This window comes from Dromaius novaehollandiae, chromosome 10, assembly GCF_036370855.1.
Source record: "Dromaius novaehollandiae isolate bDroNov1 chromosome 10, bDroNov1.hap1, whole genome shotgun sequence".
Lineage (NCBI taxonomy): Eukaryota > Metazoa > Chordata > Aves > Casuariiformes > Dromaiidae > Dromaius > Dromaius novaehollandiae.
This window is the reverse complement of record NC_088107.1, coordinates 12187280-12208768: the sequence shown is the minus strand read 5'-3', so window position 1 is coordinate 12208768 and position 21489 is coordinate 12187280. Positions and strand designations below refer to the sequence as shown.

Genomic DNA, 21489 nt, shown 5'->3' with positions numbered 1-21489 from the left:
AAACATGGAGACACCCAGAAATCTCAGTGGATGGAGGCTGATGGTGACTGTATGTTTGGAAGACAAGACAGCATTTTTCTTGATGAATGTGAGGTTGCAGATGTTCTCAGTGCTGAGGCCTGTTGCACCCAACAGTATCTCCATGAAACACAAAACAGGTAAAACTTAAAGTTAATACAAAGTACTAGTAGTGAGATGGTACTTGTTTTCAGCCCAAAGAGCTCCCAAAATTTCAGAAAAATGAACCAGATGCATCTGATGCTCAGTTTGCAGGTACTGGGAGAGTAAGGTCATAGAGACTTCCTTGTGCCTGAGGAGGCTGAAGTGATGCTCTCCTCTCTCAGCTGCAGGCTAAGAAACTAGGAGGTCCTCATGGCCACAACAGCTTTCCATGAAGACTTTTCCTCCTGATGTGAAGAAGGGAAGAAACATGAAAGGAGTTTCTGCAAGTGGGGAGGGGCACAGCCAGTACATGTTCCCATGCAGAAAAAGCACCTGCCTTGAGGTGCTGCACGCTGAACTAGGACTGCTGTCCTCACCTGGGAACTTACAGTGGAGGAAAGTGATAGTGTAACAAAAAGTTCTGCCCCTCCAGAGAGGGTGGGGTGTGGAAGCGGACCCCTGGCATGGCGTGCGTTGGGCTCTGCATCACCTAAACCCAGCCCGGACCAGTTTATCAAGCACTGCAGTGTGGCCGGCTGCTGGACACCCTGTAGTTGTCACTTATTCTCTACATCTTGTTAGTGTGACCAAAATTGTAGAATGTTTCCCCAAAATAGTCCGAATGGGAGGAAGTCCTCTTAACCTAGTTTTAATCCTGTTTTGAGGAGAGTAGTAACAGATGTGCAAAAACACCAGCTTTGGGCTCCGGGTCATCGGTTGAGACTGCTACAGTAAATTACTCATCAAATCAAGGCCACAAAACTGCACTTGAACCATTTGAGTCAGTGAGCCATTTGGTGGTTATATGATATTAAAACAATGTAAATGAAGGGAAGAAGATTCTCTTTATATGTTGTTGGGTTTTTTTTATTACAAATTCTAAGTTTCTCTGATATTACTATGTAAATCCAAACTGGACAAAAACAAGGTTAGTAATACTAAGGACAAACCTTTATTCAGGAAAAAAGATCCATTTGTATGATGTCTTGTACTGTTAGTTTTCTCAGATTTTGAAAAATTCAAATGTCATAATGCTGGACTACTTACATACATAACATGCTTTAATATTTATGTAGACATTCATCTTAAGTTGTATGGAAGGGAATAATTCCATTATTTTAAACTGGAACTAGTATAACTTCTCTGGCACATTGGAGGTTAAAACTGGACTCAAATCAACATTTAAACTACTGAGAGAGAATTTGGTGTGTTTTTAAATTTGACATTGGCCTGTACAAGTGAATGACTGACTAATTTCAGATTCTTCATCAAAGAACTAGGAGAAGTATTTGAATATAGTATTTTTTTTATATAATAGCGTATTTACATGTGTCTGATTTTGCTGGTGCTGAAGAAGGACGTGTACCTTCTACAGAGCTTATCTGAATTGAGTCTAAAGGTGAATGAAGACTATACTGATAACCAGTAATTAACCTCTTTCCAGTGAGCTGTCTCAAATTAAGGATTTGTAGATCACGCAAAACAATCACACTTTAGATAGAAATCTATTTTAAAAACCCTTAATCCTAAAACATGTAAGTTTGAAAGTCCAGTCTCAACAAGTGCCAAAGCTGCATACTAATGGAGAAAGTAATATGCTTTTAAATGCAGTTATCCGTGTTTACTCTCTCAATCTCTACCATTGGGAAATATTAAAACCTAACTCAGTACCTTTGAGGGTGTGATATAAGCTTGAGAATGTTAATTCAAAAGTAAGGTTTACAGACCTTCACTAATGCATGCTAATGTGACCTTGCTACACCCTGCTAGGTGAGGAGGGCGTTCAGTAGTTTCCCTCTCAGACATCACATTTGTGGATGTATGTGAATTGGCTATTCTGCTGCTGCCTAGTATCCAGTGGACTAAATTGTCTCTTACCTGCACAGATTGACATTAACTGATTTCCAGATATGGCTGTTAGTACATGGGAGGTATTTGCTAGAATTAGTAAATAATTCATAAATGCTAGTCTTACTGTTTTGGATCATTTTCTTGCCAGGAGAGAGCATCCTATGTGAGTTGCATAAAACCAAGCCTGGTGCGCTTGTCCTCGTTTTGCCACGTGGGTACGTCTTGGAGAGACAGCATGTTCCAGTAACAGTGTTCCCTGTGTCACTTCAATCGAGAGGTTTCACACCAATATCTTGCTGTCTTGTTCCAGGCTCCACCTCAGAAGCTGTGAAAATGAGATGCTGAAAGAGACAGTATATAGAGCAGGGGAGATTTTCTTAGGTTAAGGCACTTTCTTTTTCATGCCATCTGCTCTCTTCTGCCCTATTACTCTACCTTCTCCTGAATTGCTTAGAAATACATTTATATTCAGTATTTGAGCCAGTATTCTCTCTCAGTTCTTAGAAATCAACACAATATATTAATAATCCTCATCCCTTTGAAGCTTATGTATTAATGAACTCCCAATCCCTTCATTCTGATTTTCATATGAAATAACTGTCTAGTGACCACAGTCCCCTATTACGATCTTAATCCTTTAAAAATCGTGTAGTATGTTTTCTCTTAAATATCAAATGCTGATAGCTGCCTTGTTAGGTACACACATTTGGAGGGGTAGCTATTTTCTGCTTACAGTATTTCATGCAAAATCAATAAATTAGATAGTCATTCAAAGTTAAGCTAATAGAAGAGGAGATTTAATTCCCAGAACAGTTGGGTTTGGAAGGGACCCCTGGAGATTATCTGGCCCAACTCCCTGCTCAAGCAGGGTAAAGAGGTTGGATAAGGAGACTCAGAGAAAGGGACAGAAAAAAAACCAGACCGGTTTGGGTTTGACTGGGATAAGTCTACTCAAAAGCTGAAAGACTGATAAATATGGATAACTGTAAAGTAGCAGTTAATGCAATAGGAGAGTCGGGCCCTGGAACATGTTTTGGATCTGTTTACTAGTCAAATCATTTGTGTTTAGAAGTGTGTGTGTGTCATGGAAAATAGGCAGGGGGAAGGAAATGAGAGTTTTATGATCCTTTTGAAAAAGACTTCAATATATGTAAACACTTATTCAAGCAATTTTTTTTTGTGTTGCTGGTTATTTAGCTTCAATTTCCACTTCTTAACTAATGTGCTGAAAGCCTCCTTTAAACTTTTCTGTTCCTAACATTTTGATATGCTTTAGGAATGCCTGAGCCTCGTCACAGGCTTTATTTCATGATAATATTTTGGTTAGAGATGTGATTTTTCTGAAATTTTTCTTCTCTGATGGAAATAATTATGGTGCTACAAAAAGGATGCAATCATTGGTGTAGATTTTAGTATGTTACACTGATTATGGGTAGAAGGTACATTAACTCCCCTTCACCTCCCAATAAGGAATTTCAGATTGAAAACTGGAAAAAAAGAGGATCTTTTAGGCCTTGAAGTCATTCCTTGGGCTTTAAAGATCTTTGTAAGTTAATTTTCTTTGGTCTGGGATTGGAAATAACATATAGGAATATATATATTTTTTTCCTTATAGTGCTGAAAGTTGAGACTGTATCATTTATTTTTATTTTTGGTTACATGTTAAAGCTAACAGTAAAAATTAGGGACTGCGTAAGATGCCAACAAAGATTACCTAAGAAGCTCATACTGATATTCTGAACACAAGCTGCCCTGCTTCTGAAGTAACATAAGGACTTTTAAGTGCAGGTGTTTCTAACCTGAGCAGTCCTGGTGGACTGCAGGGGAGGTGTTTGAGATATGTTTATGCAATAGCTATAGACATCCATCAAGGAAGGGGGGAACAAACCAAATATACTTGGAGAAGTACAATTTCTTTCTTTCTTTCTTTCTTTTTGTGAAGTAAAAGGAAATTGCTGCCCCAAAGTGTGTATTTCTTCTCAGCCCACTTATTTTCAGCTGCAGACACAAAAAAAAATGCTGTGCATTCCCACTATTAGTATTTGGGAAGGCAGGACACCTGTGGGATCTGATCTTGTGAGAAGCTATGGACTCGCAATTCAAATTATACACCTTTTCCCTGCCTGAAACGCAGTGTCATATACATAACCTTAGCTCTTTACAGATCACAGAACTGATAGATTTATTGAAGTAATCTGCGTTGTGTCATCTGGATCTTGTTAAATTCAGAAGAATACACAGTAGTTGGTGTAAAGTGTCATAGTTACTCTGACAACAGCACCAAAATAGAAAGGCACAGATGGACAGTGTACTAGCTGTCTTCTAAGAACCAATTCTGTACGGAATATGGATCGTGTAGCTGCGTCCCCCTGCACCACTATCTTTCACTGCTTAAGCACATTAAAATGTCCGACCGACTTTTGTGGTCTAGCAAATCTGTAAGATGTATATGCTTATATTGCTGATATAAGAATGAATGGCCAATTATCACTGAAAAAATGCTCACTTGTTATCATCAAAATGGATCTATCAAACAAAATACTTATTTACAGTTAGGTAAATGTCATTATTGCAGCCACCAAGCAGCTTACTGAGAATTTGCAATAAATCTGGTAGGGACCATTCCCTGCGGATGTTCTCCTTGGTTTTATCCTTAAATTCGCACAGAGGGGAAAACCATGCACGCAGGGACTTCCTCGCCTGCTCCAGCAGTGATCACTGGTAACCGCTGCCAGTTTGCCGAGGAGGCAGGCGGGCGGCTGGAGGCCTTGACTTCCCAATGCCGGGCTGCGGCTCACCGGCCGCCTCTTCCCTCCCGCTCGCTGCCACCTGCTCCAGGCGCGTTGCCCACCAGTGCCGGGCCGGCCGTGGGCACCGGCGCGCTGGGGGGAGCCGGGGCTGCTGAGGCGGCCCGTGTCCCCAGAGCTCGGCACCGTGCCGAAATCCCCTGAAACAAGCTGGCTTGTGGGGCTGACGTGGGTCACGCCTGGCGCAGGCCTCGGCAGGGCCGCGCTGCTGACAGTCGTGTTCAACGCTCACTATCGCATGTCGCGATTTTAGTTTAGGTCTGATGGTTGCTTTATCTTCTTCAAATCAAGCTGGTGACGCTTTTTTCCTAAAAACAAAGGATATAGGTGTCACAAATCTCGATTTTGCCCTGAGCTCGGGAGGCGACGCGGAGCCGCAGCACGCAGCGGTTCAAGGAGCGGCCCTGCAAGCGCCGCCCGGGGGCACCGGCTCCCCCCGCCCCATCCCCGCTCCCGGCAGCTCCGCCGCGGGGCCCGGCCCGGCCCGGCCCGCTCAGGGCGGCAGCGGAGGCGGCCGCGCAGCTCCCCGGCTGCTCGGCCGGGGCCGCGGCGCTGAGCCGCCGGTTGCACCATCCCCTTTCCCGCAAATCACGGCGGGGCCGCGGCGCTCAGCCCGCTCCGGCCCCCCCGACCCGGCGACGGCAGCAGCCGCCCCCAGCGGCCGCGCCGGCCGGAAGAGGAAGTGGAGCCGCCGCCGCCGCCGGCCGCGAAGAGGCTCCGCGACGGGGCGCCCGAGCCGAGGCCCTTCCCCGAGCAGGCGGCGGCGGCCGCGCACCATGCGGGCCGCCGGGCTGCTGTGGGCCGCCCTCTGGGGCCTGCTGCTGCCGCCGGTAAGGGCCGCGCGCCCGGGCCGGGCCCTGCCGCCCCACCGCCCCCGCGCCCGCGGCGCCGCGTTAGGGTGGTCTCGGGCCTCCCGAGCCCGGCCGTGGCCTCGGTTCTGCCCGGGGCGAGGCGTCTCCCTCCGCCTCCCCGGGGCTGCCCCGGGCGGGGAGCGGGGGGGCCTGGCTCGCCCCGCGGCGCCGGTGGGTCCGGCCGGGGGCCTGGTGCCGGGCGGCCCGGCCCTCGCGCCGCTCCGGGGGCCGCTTCGGCCGGGGGCCGGCGCCGGGCCGCGGCGTGTCTGCGCCCCGGCTTTTCGTTAGCTCGTCGCGGCCGCAGCGAGCTCCCTCGCGGGCCGGCCGGGTGCGGTGCGCTGCCGCGGGGTTGGTGGGTTCCCCCCGCCCAAGGGAGCGGGCGGAGCGGGGAGCCGGCAGCTCTGCGGGGCGTTTGGGCAGTGTGAAGGGCCCCTCTGCGTTACGCACCTGTCCGCGATTCCTGTGACTTCTTTAACTCTTTTTTTTTACCCTGTATCAATAAGGCAGGGATCCGGAGTGCTTTCCTGTGGAATGCTGCAGTTGCCATGTTTAGCGATAAGTATACAGCGCAAATTTTGTTAGCACCCCAGGAATGCCTCAGGCTGGAGCAGATTGTGTCTGCCAAGCGCTCCTGTGCTGTCCGAGAATCCCCCGTAGCTGTCGTTAGTCGTCTTTGCTGACGAAACCCCTGGCTTGGCTCCCCGGCCTTGGCCTGGTGCTTTGCTGCTGCTGACAGGGGAAGGTATCTCCCGTGCTGAACTCGGGGCCCCGTGTCTTGCCTGCTCCGTCGCTTTACAGATACTTCAGTGAGCCAGTTGTCAGGGTGGCGAGTGGTTAGATCAGGTCATTCAACCTCAAGAACAGCATCTGAAGGCTGTGACACCTTGAGGAGCTGGTGCTTGTTGAGACAGCATCTGTGCGTAGAAGGACCACGACAGCTCTTTATGTGCCTTAACACGTGCAGCACTTGCCCCCCTAGGTAGTAATGCCTGAAGAGACTGATAGCCAGGGTTTTTTCATATCTGCTTGGGAAACAGAGGGGAGAGAGAGTCTTCGCGGTGCTTGCAGAACTATGAAATCCTGCTTGTTCTGTTTGTGCCTGTTCTTTTCCTGCCTCTTCATGTTTCTGTGAGGTTTATGTTGTAATCTGCTGAACATGAAATACCTTTATCCCATTCTGCACCTCTGAGTCCCCTGTATGCCTTATCTAGGCGCTTGCCTGGACAGATATTACAAATACAGGCTTGCTTGGGTCCGCGTCCCTGGCTTCATGTGACTCTTGAGTATCCTGCACAGGGTGTTACCAGGCTCTCCGGCAGGGAACAGGTCAGCCGAGGCTTGTGCATCTGCTGCAGCAGGGCATCGGTTAGGGGAAAGGAGAGACAGCATGAGTTGGCTTCTGCTCTATCAAAATGAGGAATAGTTCGAGGGAGTTTAAAGGTAGTAAAGGAAGGAGATATGCTGAGGGAACTACCCATCAAAAACAGCAAGAAGTTTGTTTGAAGGTGAATGACGGCTGAGAGTTGTCTGAACTCAGAAGTTAAAGGTGATTCTGATGCCCCAGCCGTAGTTAGGGACGGCTGTTAAACCTCCCCTCCGCCCGGGAGCCTGCTGCTGCTGGAGCACGGCAGCCTAGGCACGTGGGTTAGCCTACTTAGGAGCAGTTTTGTGGACAAACTCCTAGTCCTCTGCTTAAGTAACATGATTGAAAATGTTGTGCTCAGTAAGAAATTCGTGTTTTTCAAGTATGACTAGAATAAGAAGATTTGTTTTCTACTCTTTAGCGGCAAAATTTACTGCAAGACTTTGTATCCAAACTAGCAGCACTTTTCTGCTGTGAGACAAGGCAGCTGGCACAGTTACAAAAAATGAATAAAAATACTCTTCAGTTATATGCAGTAGGGCCGTAGGGATGTTCCAAATAAGCTGTAGCATGTAACGTTTATCTTCGTCTTTAATTTCCAAATGCTGTTTCTTGGAATTCAGCAGTGAATGCATCAGGACGAGCATCACTCTGTGGTATTCCCTCCCCCTCCTTTTGAGCAGGACTTGTGTTCCCTGATTCATCCTTGGAGGAGGGAGGCTTGCCAAGCAACTTGTGCATATCAAATAAGCAAGTAATCACTCCTTTTAGGTAGACTTACACTGGTGTAGCGTTAACGCTTGATTTTCTGAAACACAGAAATTACTTTTAGCTCTCCTTCATGTAGCAGAAAGAGCTATTAAAGGATGGAAACCTCTGGATTTTGCACCTGTTGGAAGTCCTTATTGCATGTAATTTCCCATTAGTTGATACTTTTAGGGGAGTGCATTTTAAGAGGAAAACTTGATAGCTTCTGTAATAAACATAAATCATGGAGCAACTTATTCTAGCTAACAGCTCAAGAGCTGTTGTATTTTAAACAGTTAATGTGCTCAGGCCCTTTGACACAGTTCTCCCAGCAGATGTTCGTGCTCTATGGCCTATATAATGGATTCCTCTGAAGAAGGATTTTTGCTATTCAAACCAGGCAGACATAAACCTCTGAAACAATATCGTCACATGCTTTTCTTTTCTCTCTGGGTCTCACTTGCTGTAGAATACTGATACGCTAGCCTGAGGAGAAATGCCTCGGTGGAACTGTTAATAATTAGCATTTTGCATCTGACAAATATGTGGGCTTTCCCCCTGCAGCAATGGCTACTTCTTATCTTAACATCTTAGTGTTCTCAGGGCTTAATATCTCCGTGTTCTTTCAGACAAATCTGGAATCTACCACAGGTTTCATTTCTTTTTATGTACTGACACTTCCTGATGTGAAGGTCAGTCGCACAGAGTCAAAATGAGATCATCCACCAGTTTTTAAAGGTGACACTTCTTTAAGATAAGTGGTGTTTATTTGTTTTCGCTACTCTGTAGCTATTTTTAATCCGCAACCCGATTGTTTATCCACTTAGAAAGCTAACCTTTATTAGTATATTAATACCTTGGGATAAGCATACATTCCCCAAATTATCGGTTTTAAAATGCATGTGTATTTTATAATAAATGTCAGAAACCATAGTACACAAGGGACTTTGAGAGTAATCTTTTGAGGGACCAGACTTTCCTTAAACAGACAAATTCTTCTTAAAGTGTACTAATTGATCTCTTAGTGCTTAGAACTATCTGATTAAAAATGTTCTAAGAATTGCCATAGTATTAGTAGGGGAAATTCTGAAGCCTGCGAGCTGGGAAATGAAAGGCTGTAACTCACTTTTTCATGTGCTGTTTTAATTGCTTTCTATTTAAAATCTTACACTCTTTTTGAAAGTATAGAGTATAGAATCAGAAATCACTTGCCTGGATTTCTTGCTAGTATTGTACTCAGTGACACATGCACTGTACATGTAACAGATACATTGTTTTTGAAATGAGGATGAGTAGCATAATATGGGGACTAGTTTCTCATCCATTTTTTCATCTTCATTCCTAGTTACCTATCCTTCATGGTCGTTATACAAAATAAATTAATTGTGTACATTTCAAGTCTTCCTGGCAGCTTTTTAAGAGAATGTCTGTGTACCAGATTTTGTTTAATTCAGAAAATTCTGGTCTGTTGTAGATAAATGCAGAAGAGGGAATCCTGCATGCTGCTGGAAATGGTGTACCTCCAAAAACAAAGGATTACTGCATAATTTACAATTCTAATTGGACAACTCTTCCAGATAGCCTCAACAATGCTGTAAGTAGTTTATAATCATACTTCCTAAGAAAACTAAAATGCAATATGAATTTGGATCAGCTATAATACTTAGTTTTGCGTCTTTCCTTCCCTCTACCCCCAGCATCTCTGTACTTTTTTTTAAAAAAAATCAGCTTCTGAAGTTTGTAAAAATGGTATTCTTTCTCTGTTTAGAAGCCAGTTTTAAATACATTTATGCGTTGGTCTGATATTGTTGGATTTTTTTTTTCTGTATCTCAAGTGTCATCAGTATGTCCAAGTTAGTTTAGATCTGGGAGTACAGTTTTTGTTTATTTGTTTACAAAAATGCTGTAAACTTGCAAAACAAATTGCTTATACTGGTCTAGCATACCTATATTGGTTCATCAGTTCCATTCCCTGTTTAATTGCCTTGAAAACATGTGGTGGAATAGCAGATTATCTGGAATGTGTCCTTCTGCCATATTCTTTGAATGTTTTTCTGCCTCACATCCTAGTTTGGCTCAAAGAAACAAATCTTTTTTTTCTTTAGGTGCTCTTCATATAAATAAGAAATAATTTGTGCTTGGAAGTGATCAAGGCAGCAGTATTTTTCCCCCCTTCCTTCCTGTCATTTGTAAACAGGTTAACTTGATACCAAATGGAGCTACAATTGTCCTCTGCTCAAACATCTTCGCTGTGCTACATTGGCTACTGAGATGTCTTGACTGACTAAAGAAAACTGACAGTGACTTTAAAATTGCTGTCAATCTTAAACTGAACTTTAAAATAAGGATAGAAATCTTGTTTAAACAAACACTACTTTGTCAAATTGGCATATTGTTTTTGAACAAGTATTACACTTCAGAACTCTGGTTATATAGCATCTGGGTCAGCGGTTTTTTTGGCTTTTGAAGTCTGGAAATGTCACAAAGTGTACATTTGGATTCTCCAGAATAATCGTCAATGATTTTCCTGTGTACTGATTTCTTATGTATAAATCACAGCCACATCTGCTGTGAAGTTGCGTTTAGCAACAGCCAGATATTTCAGCGATACGCTGTTCTAAAAGTCCCTCAGTATTGCAGGCTGCAGTAGCTGGTTCCTGAATCAGTGACTTCTTTCTGCTTTATTGCAAAGCTCAGATTAGGAAGTATGTTAGTGTAGTGTTCTAGCTTAGTTTGCATATCATTTTTCCTCCTTTTATCATATCCCTTCTCTCTGCAGACTTTCAGGATTCTGGAAAACCTGACTTCTACAGTACTCTGCAATTCTTCTGAAGCTCCTTCTGGCTTATTGAAGGACAAAGCAGTTGTAGTGATGAGAGGAAACTGCACTTTTCTGGAGAAAGCAGTAATTGCTGAAAGACTGGGTGCTAAAATGCTGTTGATTGCCAGTAAACCTGGGCTAGTAAGTTACAACATGTGATTTTCTTCTGCACTGAGATCGTTTCTTATCTATTTGGCCCAATGCAGTGTTGTGCAGAGAGAGCTGAGAGAAGTCCCACGGATGTGTGGGATGCCAGCATGAGTTGTTAACCTTCCCTACAGGGCGCAGTGCTAGTGTGACTGTTGTTCCTGTGACCAGAGGGTCATTCACAGCTAGCTTTGTGCAACCCTGTTATATCATCTGAAATGATCTACAGTTGCATTTTGTTTTTAACCTGTTGCTTGTATCTTTATTCACGTTTCTGAATGCGAATACTTTTCTTTATTATTTCCTAATTCTAGCGTATTCTGAACTCCCTGTAATCTTAGGTAATATTTTGTTTTAAACACAATGTGCAACAAAAATAAAGCAGGAAATTGTCATCCAGAATTGGAAATAAAAAAGAAAAAGGCCTTTTGAGGTGTCTTGACAGATATTTCTGTTGCTTTTCCTTGTTCTCTATTACAGCTGAAAAATATGTGTACAAATATTTCCAATTTCAGAATAGATTTGTGTGATTATAATGAGTTAAATTTTTTTTTAAACTTTGGGAATAAAAATAGTTTTGATTTGTCTCTTACAAAGCTACGATAGTATTAGACCTTTATGAATTCAGAGGTGTGTAGTAGTATTGCCTGTTTTGCCTGAAGTACTCCTGTCTTATTAACATTTTGCAAAAGGCAATGAATCTGCTCTTTTTTTTGTTTTTCCTACAAATACATTGAAATTTAAAGGATAATCTGCTTATAGCCATCTGTTTGGCAAGTTAGCTGGACATTCTTATCACTGATGCTTTCTCTTCTAGTCTCCTCTTACAGATAACAAGACTGAGTTTAAAGATGTGACTCTTCCAATTGCTCTTATAAGATATAGCGATATAATGGATATGCAGCTGGTAAGTAATACAATTTCAGCATGTTATGGTTCATGTAAACTTAAAATTATCTTATTTGTTCAAAAACTTACGTCAGATATGGGTGTTTTCCCGATGACTTGAATGTGCATAGATACTGTTTTCAGTTTCAAGGAAGAGGATGGATATTAAGTCATGGAAATGCTAGTCTTCCATCCTTAAGTTAATTTGAGAGAATGTTTAATTAGAATACTAAGAATGTGAAAAATAATACCCAATTGTAGGGAGGCTGGTCTTAGAAGCCTCGCTGCTAAACGAGATAAGCAGCTGTCTAGTAGATTTGTATGGAATTGCAGATGCCTGACATGCATAGGTAGAGAGCTGTAGCCTGAGAGGTCTACTCCATTAGCACAGAAGCTAAAACAGTTAAGCTTTTATCTGGTGGCATGACGTCTTGCAACCAAGCAGTGCCTTAATCAGGTTGGATGTTGAGGAAAGTGTGAGCTTTTTTTTTTTCTTTACAGGTTGATCAGCATTTTTTCCGTAGCATGACAGCATCTGTTACAGAGAAGTTGGGCAGTGTAGTTTGAGTTTCTGCTGATGAGTTCATGGTGAGATACCAAGCATGTATCTTTAAAATGTGGCAGTTGTGGTATTTCCTACACTTTTAGGCAAGGAAGTTTTTTTGTTTTCTTTTGTCTTGACATCTAATAATAGGATACAGGATATTGCAGAGGGTATGAACAAGAAAAGACACTGTTTAACTTTGTTTTGATTTAGTGTTAAATAAGTGCTAACTTTTGCAGTTGCACTGCACATGTTTTCATATGAATAGCAGAGGCTAGCACTAATCTCTGTAGTCTTAGCTCCTTGAATTTGCAAGCTTTTCACCATTTCTGCTCTTAATCTTCAGAGCTGCCATGGGAAGTTGTCTTAGGTAAGTATGCAAACTAAAACCGTGCCTAGATATATAGGATTTAGGTTGTTTTATGTTTGTTCGCTCACTAAAGATTGGTTCCTGCAAAGCACTGCCACGACTGAAGGTTTGTGATGACTTTCCTCACGCTGCCATAATCATTGAGGAATACTGCATTTTGGTTCAGATCATCCTCTGCTGTCTTCAGATTTGTTCCTTCAAGCAAGACAGATGTCGTTTGCTTAGCTGAGTGTTTTTGAGATATGCAATACCAACAGGAAGAAGAAAATTAGGGCAAGGTTAGATCCCTGGTTTGTTCTGAATCCTCTCTGCACCAGTTCATTGCCTAGTATAGTTTGAGATGGTGTCACATAGAATCATGTCTGTATAGCTATAATAATCAGTTGGAGTAACTTTTCTAGTAGATCAGTATGCCCGATGATGTCTTGTACTGCTGTTGAATCAAGAAATTCAATTTTATCTTAAAATGAAAGCTGCTTTCACAAAAGTCGTGGGGAACAAAGCTTAGGCTGCAAGGGATCCTTTCCTTGTTCCGATGGAGTTTTTGCCAAAGCCTTCTGTCATGTCACTGGCAGTTGTTTTGAATGACAGATGCTGCTTCGAAGCTGGCAGCCATTGTACTCTTCCTACTGCACAGTTGTACTTCTGTTTTAACTTTTTCAAGGCCTCCAGCTTTCTCTCTTTTTAATTAAAAGAGAGAGATGGCACCAGTCTAAAGGGAGCTAGTTTATATTAGCATTCTTTGTACTCGTTCTTATTAGACTTCATTTCTGTTGGCTCTTACCGCTTGAATCAGATGTATGATAATAATGATAATCAGTCTTGGTAACAACAGTAGAATGTTGCAAGCTTTCTACTAAGTGGCCAGCTCTCTTGCAGGATTGCTATCTGATGTGATGTATTTTATTCTGGTGCTCCCTGTGATGGGAGTCGAGCCTTAGCAAGCTCTTAGGAAAGAGCAGAACAGTAAGGAAGCAATCAATATAGATTCTAACATGAATTATACTTTATAAGAATTTTTAGAACTCATAAGAAAAACTGGATTAAGACATGCTGGAATTGAATAGTAAGAATATGTGAGCCATTAGGTTGGTACGGGTTTTTTGTTTTGTTTGTAGGTGGGTTTTTTTTTTGTTTTGTTTGTAGGTGGGGTTTTTTTTTTTGTTTTGTTTGTAGGTGGGGGGTTTTTTTTTTGTTTTGTTTGTAGGTGGGGTTTTTTTTTTGTTTTGTTTGTAGGTGGGGTTTTTCTTTTTGTTTTGTTTGTAGGTGGGGGGTTTTGTTTGTTTGTTTGTTTTTACACACAGGATGCTGTAATTTGAATAGGATTTTTTTTTGCCTCTATCTAAAATTATGTTTCACCTCAGACAACTGTAATGTTTCACTAGCATTTAATTTTCTTTCATCTATTTTAAAAATTTGATTATCTGAACTTCCATAACTAACTTAGAGCAAAGGAATGATTCTTACTTCTTTAGACTGCACTAGGGTTAATATCTGTAATCATCTAATTCAGATGCTGAAATGAATCAGCTTTCTTCACATATGGCTAGCGTATTCCACTGACTACTCAACTTCCCATTCAGTCTGTCCACTGCCAGTTTGATCTTCCTGTAGCCAAACTTGCCTGACACATTCAACTCTTCTTTTGCTTTTCTCCCACATGCAGGCTGTTAACAAATCTGTTGTTCTGCCACATCTCTGAAGTCTGCTTTCGCTACAGGATTGCTTTAGATGCCCTGACTGACTTCGACTACAACAGCAAACCTTTCTCCCCTCTTCCATTAAAATTATCATGCTTTCTTTGTTTCTTGAATCTCATCTTTCAGTCAAGTTAAAGCACCTCGGTTTTGCTTTCAAGATCTTCGTACAATTCGGTATCAGCTACATCTCTGTATTCCCTCCCATCTTTTTCAGTGTTCTTCAGATGCATGTTTCTTGCTATGACCTTAAGCTTTCATGTAATTTAAAATTTTTCTTTTGCTTTGAATCTGTCCAAACCATGTTGATGAAAAGCTGTTATTTAATGACTTCTGCCACCTTGAATTTTCACCATGTCCTGAGAGGATACCTGTCTGAAGCATCTTGCCTGCATCTGAACCAGGAGTTTCTTGTTTTTAAGAGCTAGAGGCAGACCTTCGCTGATGTATCTCAGTGGACCTTGGAGTCTGTGTATTTCAAGTTAACTTGCCTGCAGATCAGCCCTCCTGCAGTGCAGAAGTTTTCAATAGCACTTGGTATATTTGGAGGATGAAAAGTGTTTGGGCAAGAGGCACAAGTTCTCAAAGTGTTGAAAGATTACAAAGACGTACCACTTTGCCTTGTGGTATCTGTATGTTCCCACAGCAGTAGTAGTAAGGCTGCTTTCAAACCTGAGTATCCTGGATAGTGGTTTGGAAAGCATATCTTGCATAGTAAGCTGAAAAATTGCTCTCAGCATTGTGTAAGTTAAGAGCAGGAAATTATGATATTCATCGTGTTGAAAATAAGCAAAATAATTTCCTTCTTGTCCTTATGAACTGACTCGTTTGCTATTTTTCAGACTCTTGGAAATGAAATTAATGTGACTCTCTATTCACCACCTTTGCCAGAGTTTGATTGCAGTATGGTTGTCATCTTTGTAATTGCTGTGTTTACTGTGGCACTGGGAGGCTATTGGAGCGGAGTATCAGAACTGTAAGTTTGTTCAAGATGTGAAATTTTGTGAAAACCATGGCTATGATCAGTGAGGAATAATGTTCTTTACGGTGCTAGTTAATTGCACCTAGATCCTCTAATTCTTTATCTGCTTTGCCATGAGCTTCTTGAGCAACTTCAGGCAAATAATTCTGTGAGTCTGGGCATAAACCAATAAGAGCTGGGTATTTATTTTAATCAGTGGTAACTGATATAATAATCTCTGTGGCTCAGAAGTTCTTAAGTTATTAAACTCCAGCATGTAATATAGGGATAATAATATTTCTCTTCCTTGCAATGCATATAAATACACATTAGGACGCTCTGAAAATAGAAGATTTCTTAAATTAGATGCAAGTTTTTTTCCTAAGTAACCTTTGAAAAATTGTAATTTTTGTAACATATCCTGCATAGGGTTTTCTGGTTAAAATCATCGTTTTTTGATTTGATTATTTTAGGAGTATTTCTGGACTAGACGAGTCTGAAGATCAGTTTGACAGGCATGCAAGGCAACATAAGAGTGTATATTCTTTCCTCTGTATCTCCCGGTAGTCTTTGAGGGCCCTTATACAGTAGATCTTAAAGTCCCTAGGGGATGGTGCAGCTCTTGGGATGAAGAGTGAGTTAATATTTTGACAAATTGCCAAATACCCTATAATTAGCATTGTAATACTCCAGTATCTATGACAGAATGTAGGTATTTTAATGATGACATCTTTAAAATGAAGTGGGTTGCAATATGAAACCTTAAAGCAGTACCAACAGCTGCCTTCCACCAGTCCTGACTATGGTTTCACTATGCTGGGACCAGCACAGTTTTGGAAAAGGTACATATGCAGTTGTGTATACTGTCTGCACTAGCAAGGATCTGTACAACTGTTTGGCCCCAGCTGGCTATTTAGGATGCCCCTGCACCGTGTTTCTGGAACTAGGAGCACTGGGGAATGCAGTGCAGTTGTGTGCGGGTGGCTGCAGACAGTTAAAGTTCAGCTAGGCTTATCTGGTCCAGTTTGGTGTGTTATCTGGGGGACTGAAGCAGCAGAGACAGAGCAATAGCAGCTCTGGAACTAAGCAGGGGCAAGGAGGCAGCAGCAGTGCCTGCACAGGGGAAGGAGACGAGAGGAGGTGCAGAATGTGGCAAATGCAGGGAAAAGAGGGTGTAATAGGGGTTTCTGTATTGCCTCTTGTGTTCAAAGAGCGTGAGGCTTTGTTTTAGTGAGGTGAAGCACACGGATGCGCAGAACTGTTTTTTGTCTGGGGTTAAACTGGAGACAGCTGATCTTTCAGAACATGGTATGTTATTCTGTGTTGCTTCTTGGATGCCTGTGCACACCGAATGGGCCGGGGGACTGCACTGCGCAGGGCTTCCTGCTCTCTGCTGGTCCTGTGCTCTGGTTGACCAGAACAACAGGGAGTGGATCATGTGTGATAACAGGCTTCCTCTTTCCCACTAGTTGTTATGCAAATCTTCATAATTTTTTGGAAGAGACTAAAGAAATAGAGAGGTGTGTGTGTGTGTGGCAGGGGGAGTTTTGAAAGGTTGGATCTGATTATACTGCTTCTTTACCCTACAGTGCTATAGGGTGTGGCTGCACTGAATGTTAAAATAACAAAATATAATGCAGTCTCCCATACTGGAAAAAAAAACCCTAGATGTAATTACCTTAAACTTGTTAGAAGTGCACTTTCATAAATCTAGGGTGAGTTTTTTTTAAAGCTGCTTATTCAAAGCATGTCCTCTAAGAAGGTGATTCATCTAACAAAGCGTCTTGCTCCTATGGGCTTTTTCTTTTGAAGGTGGCTGTTTCAGTGCTGAATTCAGCATTTTGTAGGTAGGTCCTGGGATTCGTCGGGAACATGCTATCTGATGGGCAAGTTTCACTACTGTCTGTACTAAAGAGTAGTAGATCTGTCTGCTCAAAGAACAGAGTAAAACACAACAATTTCAGTTTCCTCATTTTGTCTGGTGAGGCGTAAATATGGAGTGTGGACACCCAGAAAACAAAAGAATTCTTACTCCCAGTGAAAATCCCTATGCTCCTGCTCCCCATTCCTTTACTCTTTAATTATGGGGCATAAGTGTAAAAGAACTGGTAGTTAGCAAGCTTCCTTTTGCAAACACTGATGTTTTTTGAAGACACTTAATGAAATATTTATAGTTGAGATTTCAAAGCAGTGTGTAGTATACATTATGATTTTGACTTATCGCAGACTTGCAGGTAAGTCGAGAGCGACCGACTGCATTTAGCCCAAGAGATTCTGAAGTCGGAGGTGATGCACTGAGACAGCTGAGGGCACACATCCTGAAAAGGAGGCAAAGGGGTTTGATAGCAGACTGTTTTTCCTCACGCTGATTGGGGTTTTAACTGGGGTTGCTTCTTAGCAAGCTGACAATTCCATTATCGCTGGAAGGAAAGGCTCTCCCGAATCGTTTCCTTGTGACCTATGCTAGGTTAGGAGAGTACATCTCCATTAAAATGGAGAGAAACTCAAAAAATCGGCATACCATTTTCCTGAAATTTTTGAAGTCTAATAATAGAAATATGAAAGTCTAAACTGAAATGCTGTCACACGCTTTATAACAAACAATTCTGATCATAGTAAAACTTTCAAAATCTGTCAACTGAGATAAATGTGTATGTGGCTTTCTTAAAACAGTGAGAATTTGAAAGCTATGGCAAATCCTGGAGAGAGAGAAACAAGACGAAAGAAGGAGGAAAATGTTACTTTCACCCCTCTAACAGTCATCTTGTTTGTTGTCATCTGTTGTGTCATGCTAGTTTTGCTTTATTTCTTCTACAAATGGCTAGGTAAGAAACAATGGATCATCTCATTCAATTTATATTTTTCTGCATAATTTCATTAGGTGTTTAAGTCTGAAAAGCCAGATTTCTCAACTAAAATTAATGCACTCTTTTGTTTCTTAATTGCCCTCTTCACGTATGAGGGAGTTGAAGGCCGAAGAGATCTAGTTGCTATTTAAAAAGGAGGGGAGCTTCTCTTACGAAGGCTGCCTTGACAGTGCTTATTCTGATGGAAGTACTGTGGAGGAGAGGTGACTAGCAACCAGGAATAAAGTATATCATGTATGTTGACATTGCTGGGAGGGTCACAATGATAACTTAATAGTGTTTAGAGTGAAAGTTCTGTTAGCTGTTGTTAAACTGACCTTGAGTTTGTGGTTGCAGTGCCCTACTTAAAGTGTTAGGATATATGGCAGTACCATAATGGAATAAACTCAAGACGTACGAGCAGTGACATAAGTTCTTCTTCAGTGATGCAAGACTAGTAAAACATGGTTTCCAAACTGTTGGTGGATTTTTCCTGCCCTCAAATCATGCAACCAGAAAACATAAACTGTTTTAAAATACATTCTTTAATAAGAGCAATGTAACTTCCATTCTGAAAGCTTATTATCTACACTATTTCCGTAGAACTTGTTAAAAGTTATCCTCCTGCTTTTGCAAAAGAAGCTTGGCTATGGTGACTACTGATTTTGTTTGGCTTTGGTTACCTAACTACTGGCAATATTACCTTTGCTAAACTTGTCCCATTTAAAGACCGATGAATTATTTAATTTGATCAAAAGGTTTAGGCTAAAAATTCCCTGTGTCTGCTTGCTCTGAGATGAGTTTGAGGTGAGTTTTGGGAATAAGTGAAGAAAGAGACCAATTAAAGGGAAAGTGAAAAGGGGAGGGGGCGATGTAATGAATTAAATAGGGAAAGGAAGAAAAGTGAATAGTGCAAAAAAGGTATGTAATAGCTTTTTGCTAAGAAGCCCAGTTCTGTGCACTTTGGAGCAGGTATGTGAAATTTTTTGGAGGTAAGGAAGCTGTTACTATGGTATGATATGCTGTTCCAGGGGAAATTTTATAGCTATAAATAAATAAATAGACTGATACAACACTATTAGAGTGTGAGAATGCAAGTCTTAATATCCTTAGTTGGAATTAGTACCAGGTAGCCAATAAGCTAAAAATATTTCCCTTACTGCCTCATGAGCAGACAAAGTGACTACAGGGAAAATTTGAAGTGAGAGGCATTATCAGAAATTGAGAAAACTGGTAGTCATAGTATAGCACTTCTAGTTTAGCCATCATCGAAGAAAACTATGTGAAAGTGCTATCTGATCTCTTACTCCTTTTTAAAGAAAGGAGAAGAAAAAAGTAAAACGTGTTCTTTCCATTCAGAAACTTCAAAATGCAAGTCTTTGCTTGATGAGAGCTCTCGCGTCATGGAACAGGCCTTTCAGATTTCAGTGTTTTCTGTCATCTTTTGATGACAGTGTATCGAGCAGTACTGTAACTGATAACAGTTTATATCAAATTGCAGCCTTGTATTTGATTCCTGCTTGCTACATTTTTTTTATTGTATTTTGTCACTGATTCCCATCTTCCTTTCCTTTTATGTAGTGTACGTTATAATATCAGTCTTTTGCTTGGCATCTGCAATGAGTCTGTACAACTGTCTTGCTGCATTAATTGGAGAAATACCATGCGGGCAATGCAGGTATTGTTCACCTCTTAATTCTTATAACTCTAAGGTTTTTTTTTGGGGGGGGGGGGGGTGGAGGGGTGGAAGGGAGGGTCTGTTTGCTACTCAAGGTGATGTGAAAATGTCAGCATGTTTGACACACTGTCCTGTGTATGATTTAGTGTCCTGGATTGTTACAAAGATAATTATGCGCTCCTTTAATAGCTATTTAAGGTATCCATAGGATAATCGACAGTTAAAAATAGTGGTGTGAGATAATGCAGATTTGCTTAATCTTAAATTTGAAAGCATTATTAACTGTTTAGAATAGTCGAGCTTGAAAGGCTCTGCTTGGCTGCCTGAGTTTGGGGTTGCAAAATCCTGATTGCCTGTAGTGTGTGCTTGCTTCCTTTTCTAAGGAACCCTAACGTGAGAGAGGGGATCCTACAAAGACTTTCATTTTCTTGACAGTGGAAGCTTAAATAGTTTCCAACTCTCCCTGGACTGTTTTGAGAAAACTTTTTTTTTCCTCATGTTAATCCGTGCTGTAGCTGTGACAGGCCAAGTTTGTGTTTTTCTTTCAGTCAAAGGCAACATGTTACTCATGCTCTGTGTTAGAAGTTAGTGGTTACAATCCTAACTCAGGCGCTATGTTATCTTTGTACAGATGGCCCTGTTTTATTATTGTGACTTAAATATTCTGCAAGTATTGGTGGTGGGTATGGGAATGCCTCTAGTCTTCTCCTTTGTATTTTTGCTTAACCTCCCCCTCCCCACCCCCAAGATATAATACAACAAATGGTTCTTTTTCTCAAAAGAACCATGTTTGTATAAGCTTGGAAGCCTAGGGCTATGGTAGCACATTACTTAATGCAGGACATATGTGCCTGATCACCTGGCATTACAAAGGTAGATATCAGGTAAAAAAAAAAAACATCAGGTTTTGGGTAAGCTGCAGGGCAGAGTACTTCTGTCAGTTAATGTATGTTCAAGAGCTGTCCCAGAAATTGAATAGACAGTGGAAACAGATATTGGTTCACAATTTTGCAGTCCATATTTATTCCATTTTAATCTTGTACTAGGTGTCCTAAAACCAGATTGATTTTCCCCCCCACCACCACCTTTCTGGAATCATAACGTGACAGTCCGTCACGGCATAGTTCTGTTGGTGTAATTGTTACACAGCAGAAATGGATTAATTAAATTCATCTGCTTGCCTTCTTCCCTAGATGTGTTTACTAAAAGGAGGGTTGGCCACAGAAGCCCAATTTGGCCTACCTTCTGTGGGCTTTTTTTTAACATAGCCTAGAGAAGGCTTGGTACTGCAGAAGGCTTGGTGCTGCCACCTGAGTCCTGAGAGTCCTGAGCTCTCAAGGTGAGAACGCCTTGTCAGCTTGAAGACCTGTGATGGCAGAAGTATGTGTTTTAGCTGTTGCAGGTTTCCTGTTTAACTTAATGCTTATTTTTTAGGATTAAATGTTGCAACAAAAATATTGAAGTGAGGCTTATTTTTCTTGCTGGATTCTGCATAGCAGCAGCTGTTGTCTGGGCAGTGTTTCGAAATGAAGATAGGTAAGTGATGCATTCTGACTTGAAAGAGTAATACAAATAATTCTCATTAACAAACTTCCCATCATGCAACTAATCCTGGAATGTGGCATCCTTCTAAACACCACTGCCTATTTAAAAAGGCATAAAAATATTTGTGAAACTTAACAAGCATGGGAATAACAGAGAACAAAGCTATACAAATGAACTTGTTATGGTTATTTGGCTATATTGTGGTTATTTG

At 41.6% G+C, this 21489-nt stretch overlaps 1 protein-coding gene across 4 annotated transcripts in view; it reads left to right on the top strand.

Moving 5' to 3' along the window:
- The first annotated feature begins 5464 nt into the window (after positions 1 to 5464).
- SPPL2A (signal peptide peptidase like 2A) overlaps positions 5465 to 21489 on the top strand; it is a 29882-nt gene continuing 13857 nt past the window's right edge. For all 4 annotated transcript variants that reach the window (XM_064517324.1, XM_064517325.1, XM_064517322.1 and 1 more), the window contains exons 1-8: positions 5465 to 5650; positions 9256 to 9375; positions 10561 to 10743; positions 11567 to 11656; positions 15091 to 15224; positions 17883 to 18034; positions 19637 to 19733; positions 21168 to 21269. In XM_064517324.1, the coding sequence (XP_064373394.1) occupies positions 5597 to 5650; positions 9256 to 9375; positions 10561 to 10743; positions 11567 to 11656; positions 15091 to 15224; positions 17883 to 18034; positions 19637 to 19733; positions 21168 to 21269 (932 nt within the window). In that variant the 5' untranslated portion in view covers positions 5465 to 5596. The remainder of the gene's footprint in view (positions 5651 to 9255; positions 9376 to 10560; positions 10744 to 11566; positions 11657 to 15090; positions 15225 to 17882; positions 18035 to 19636; positions 19734 to 21167; positions 21270 to 21489) is intronic.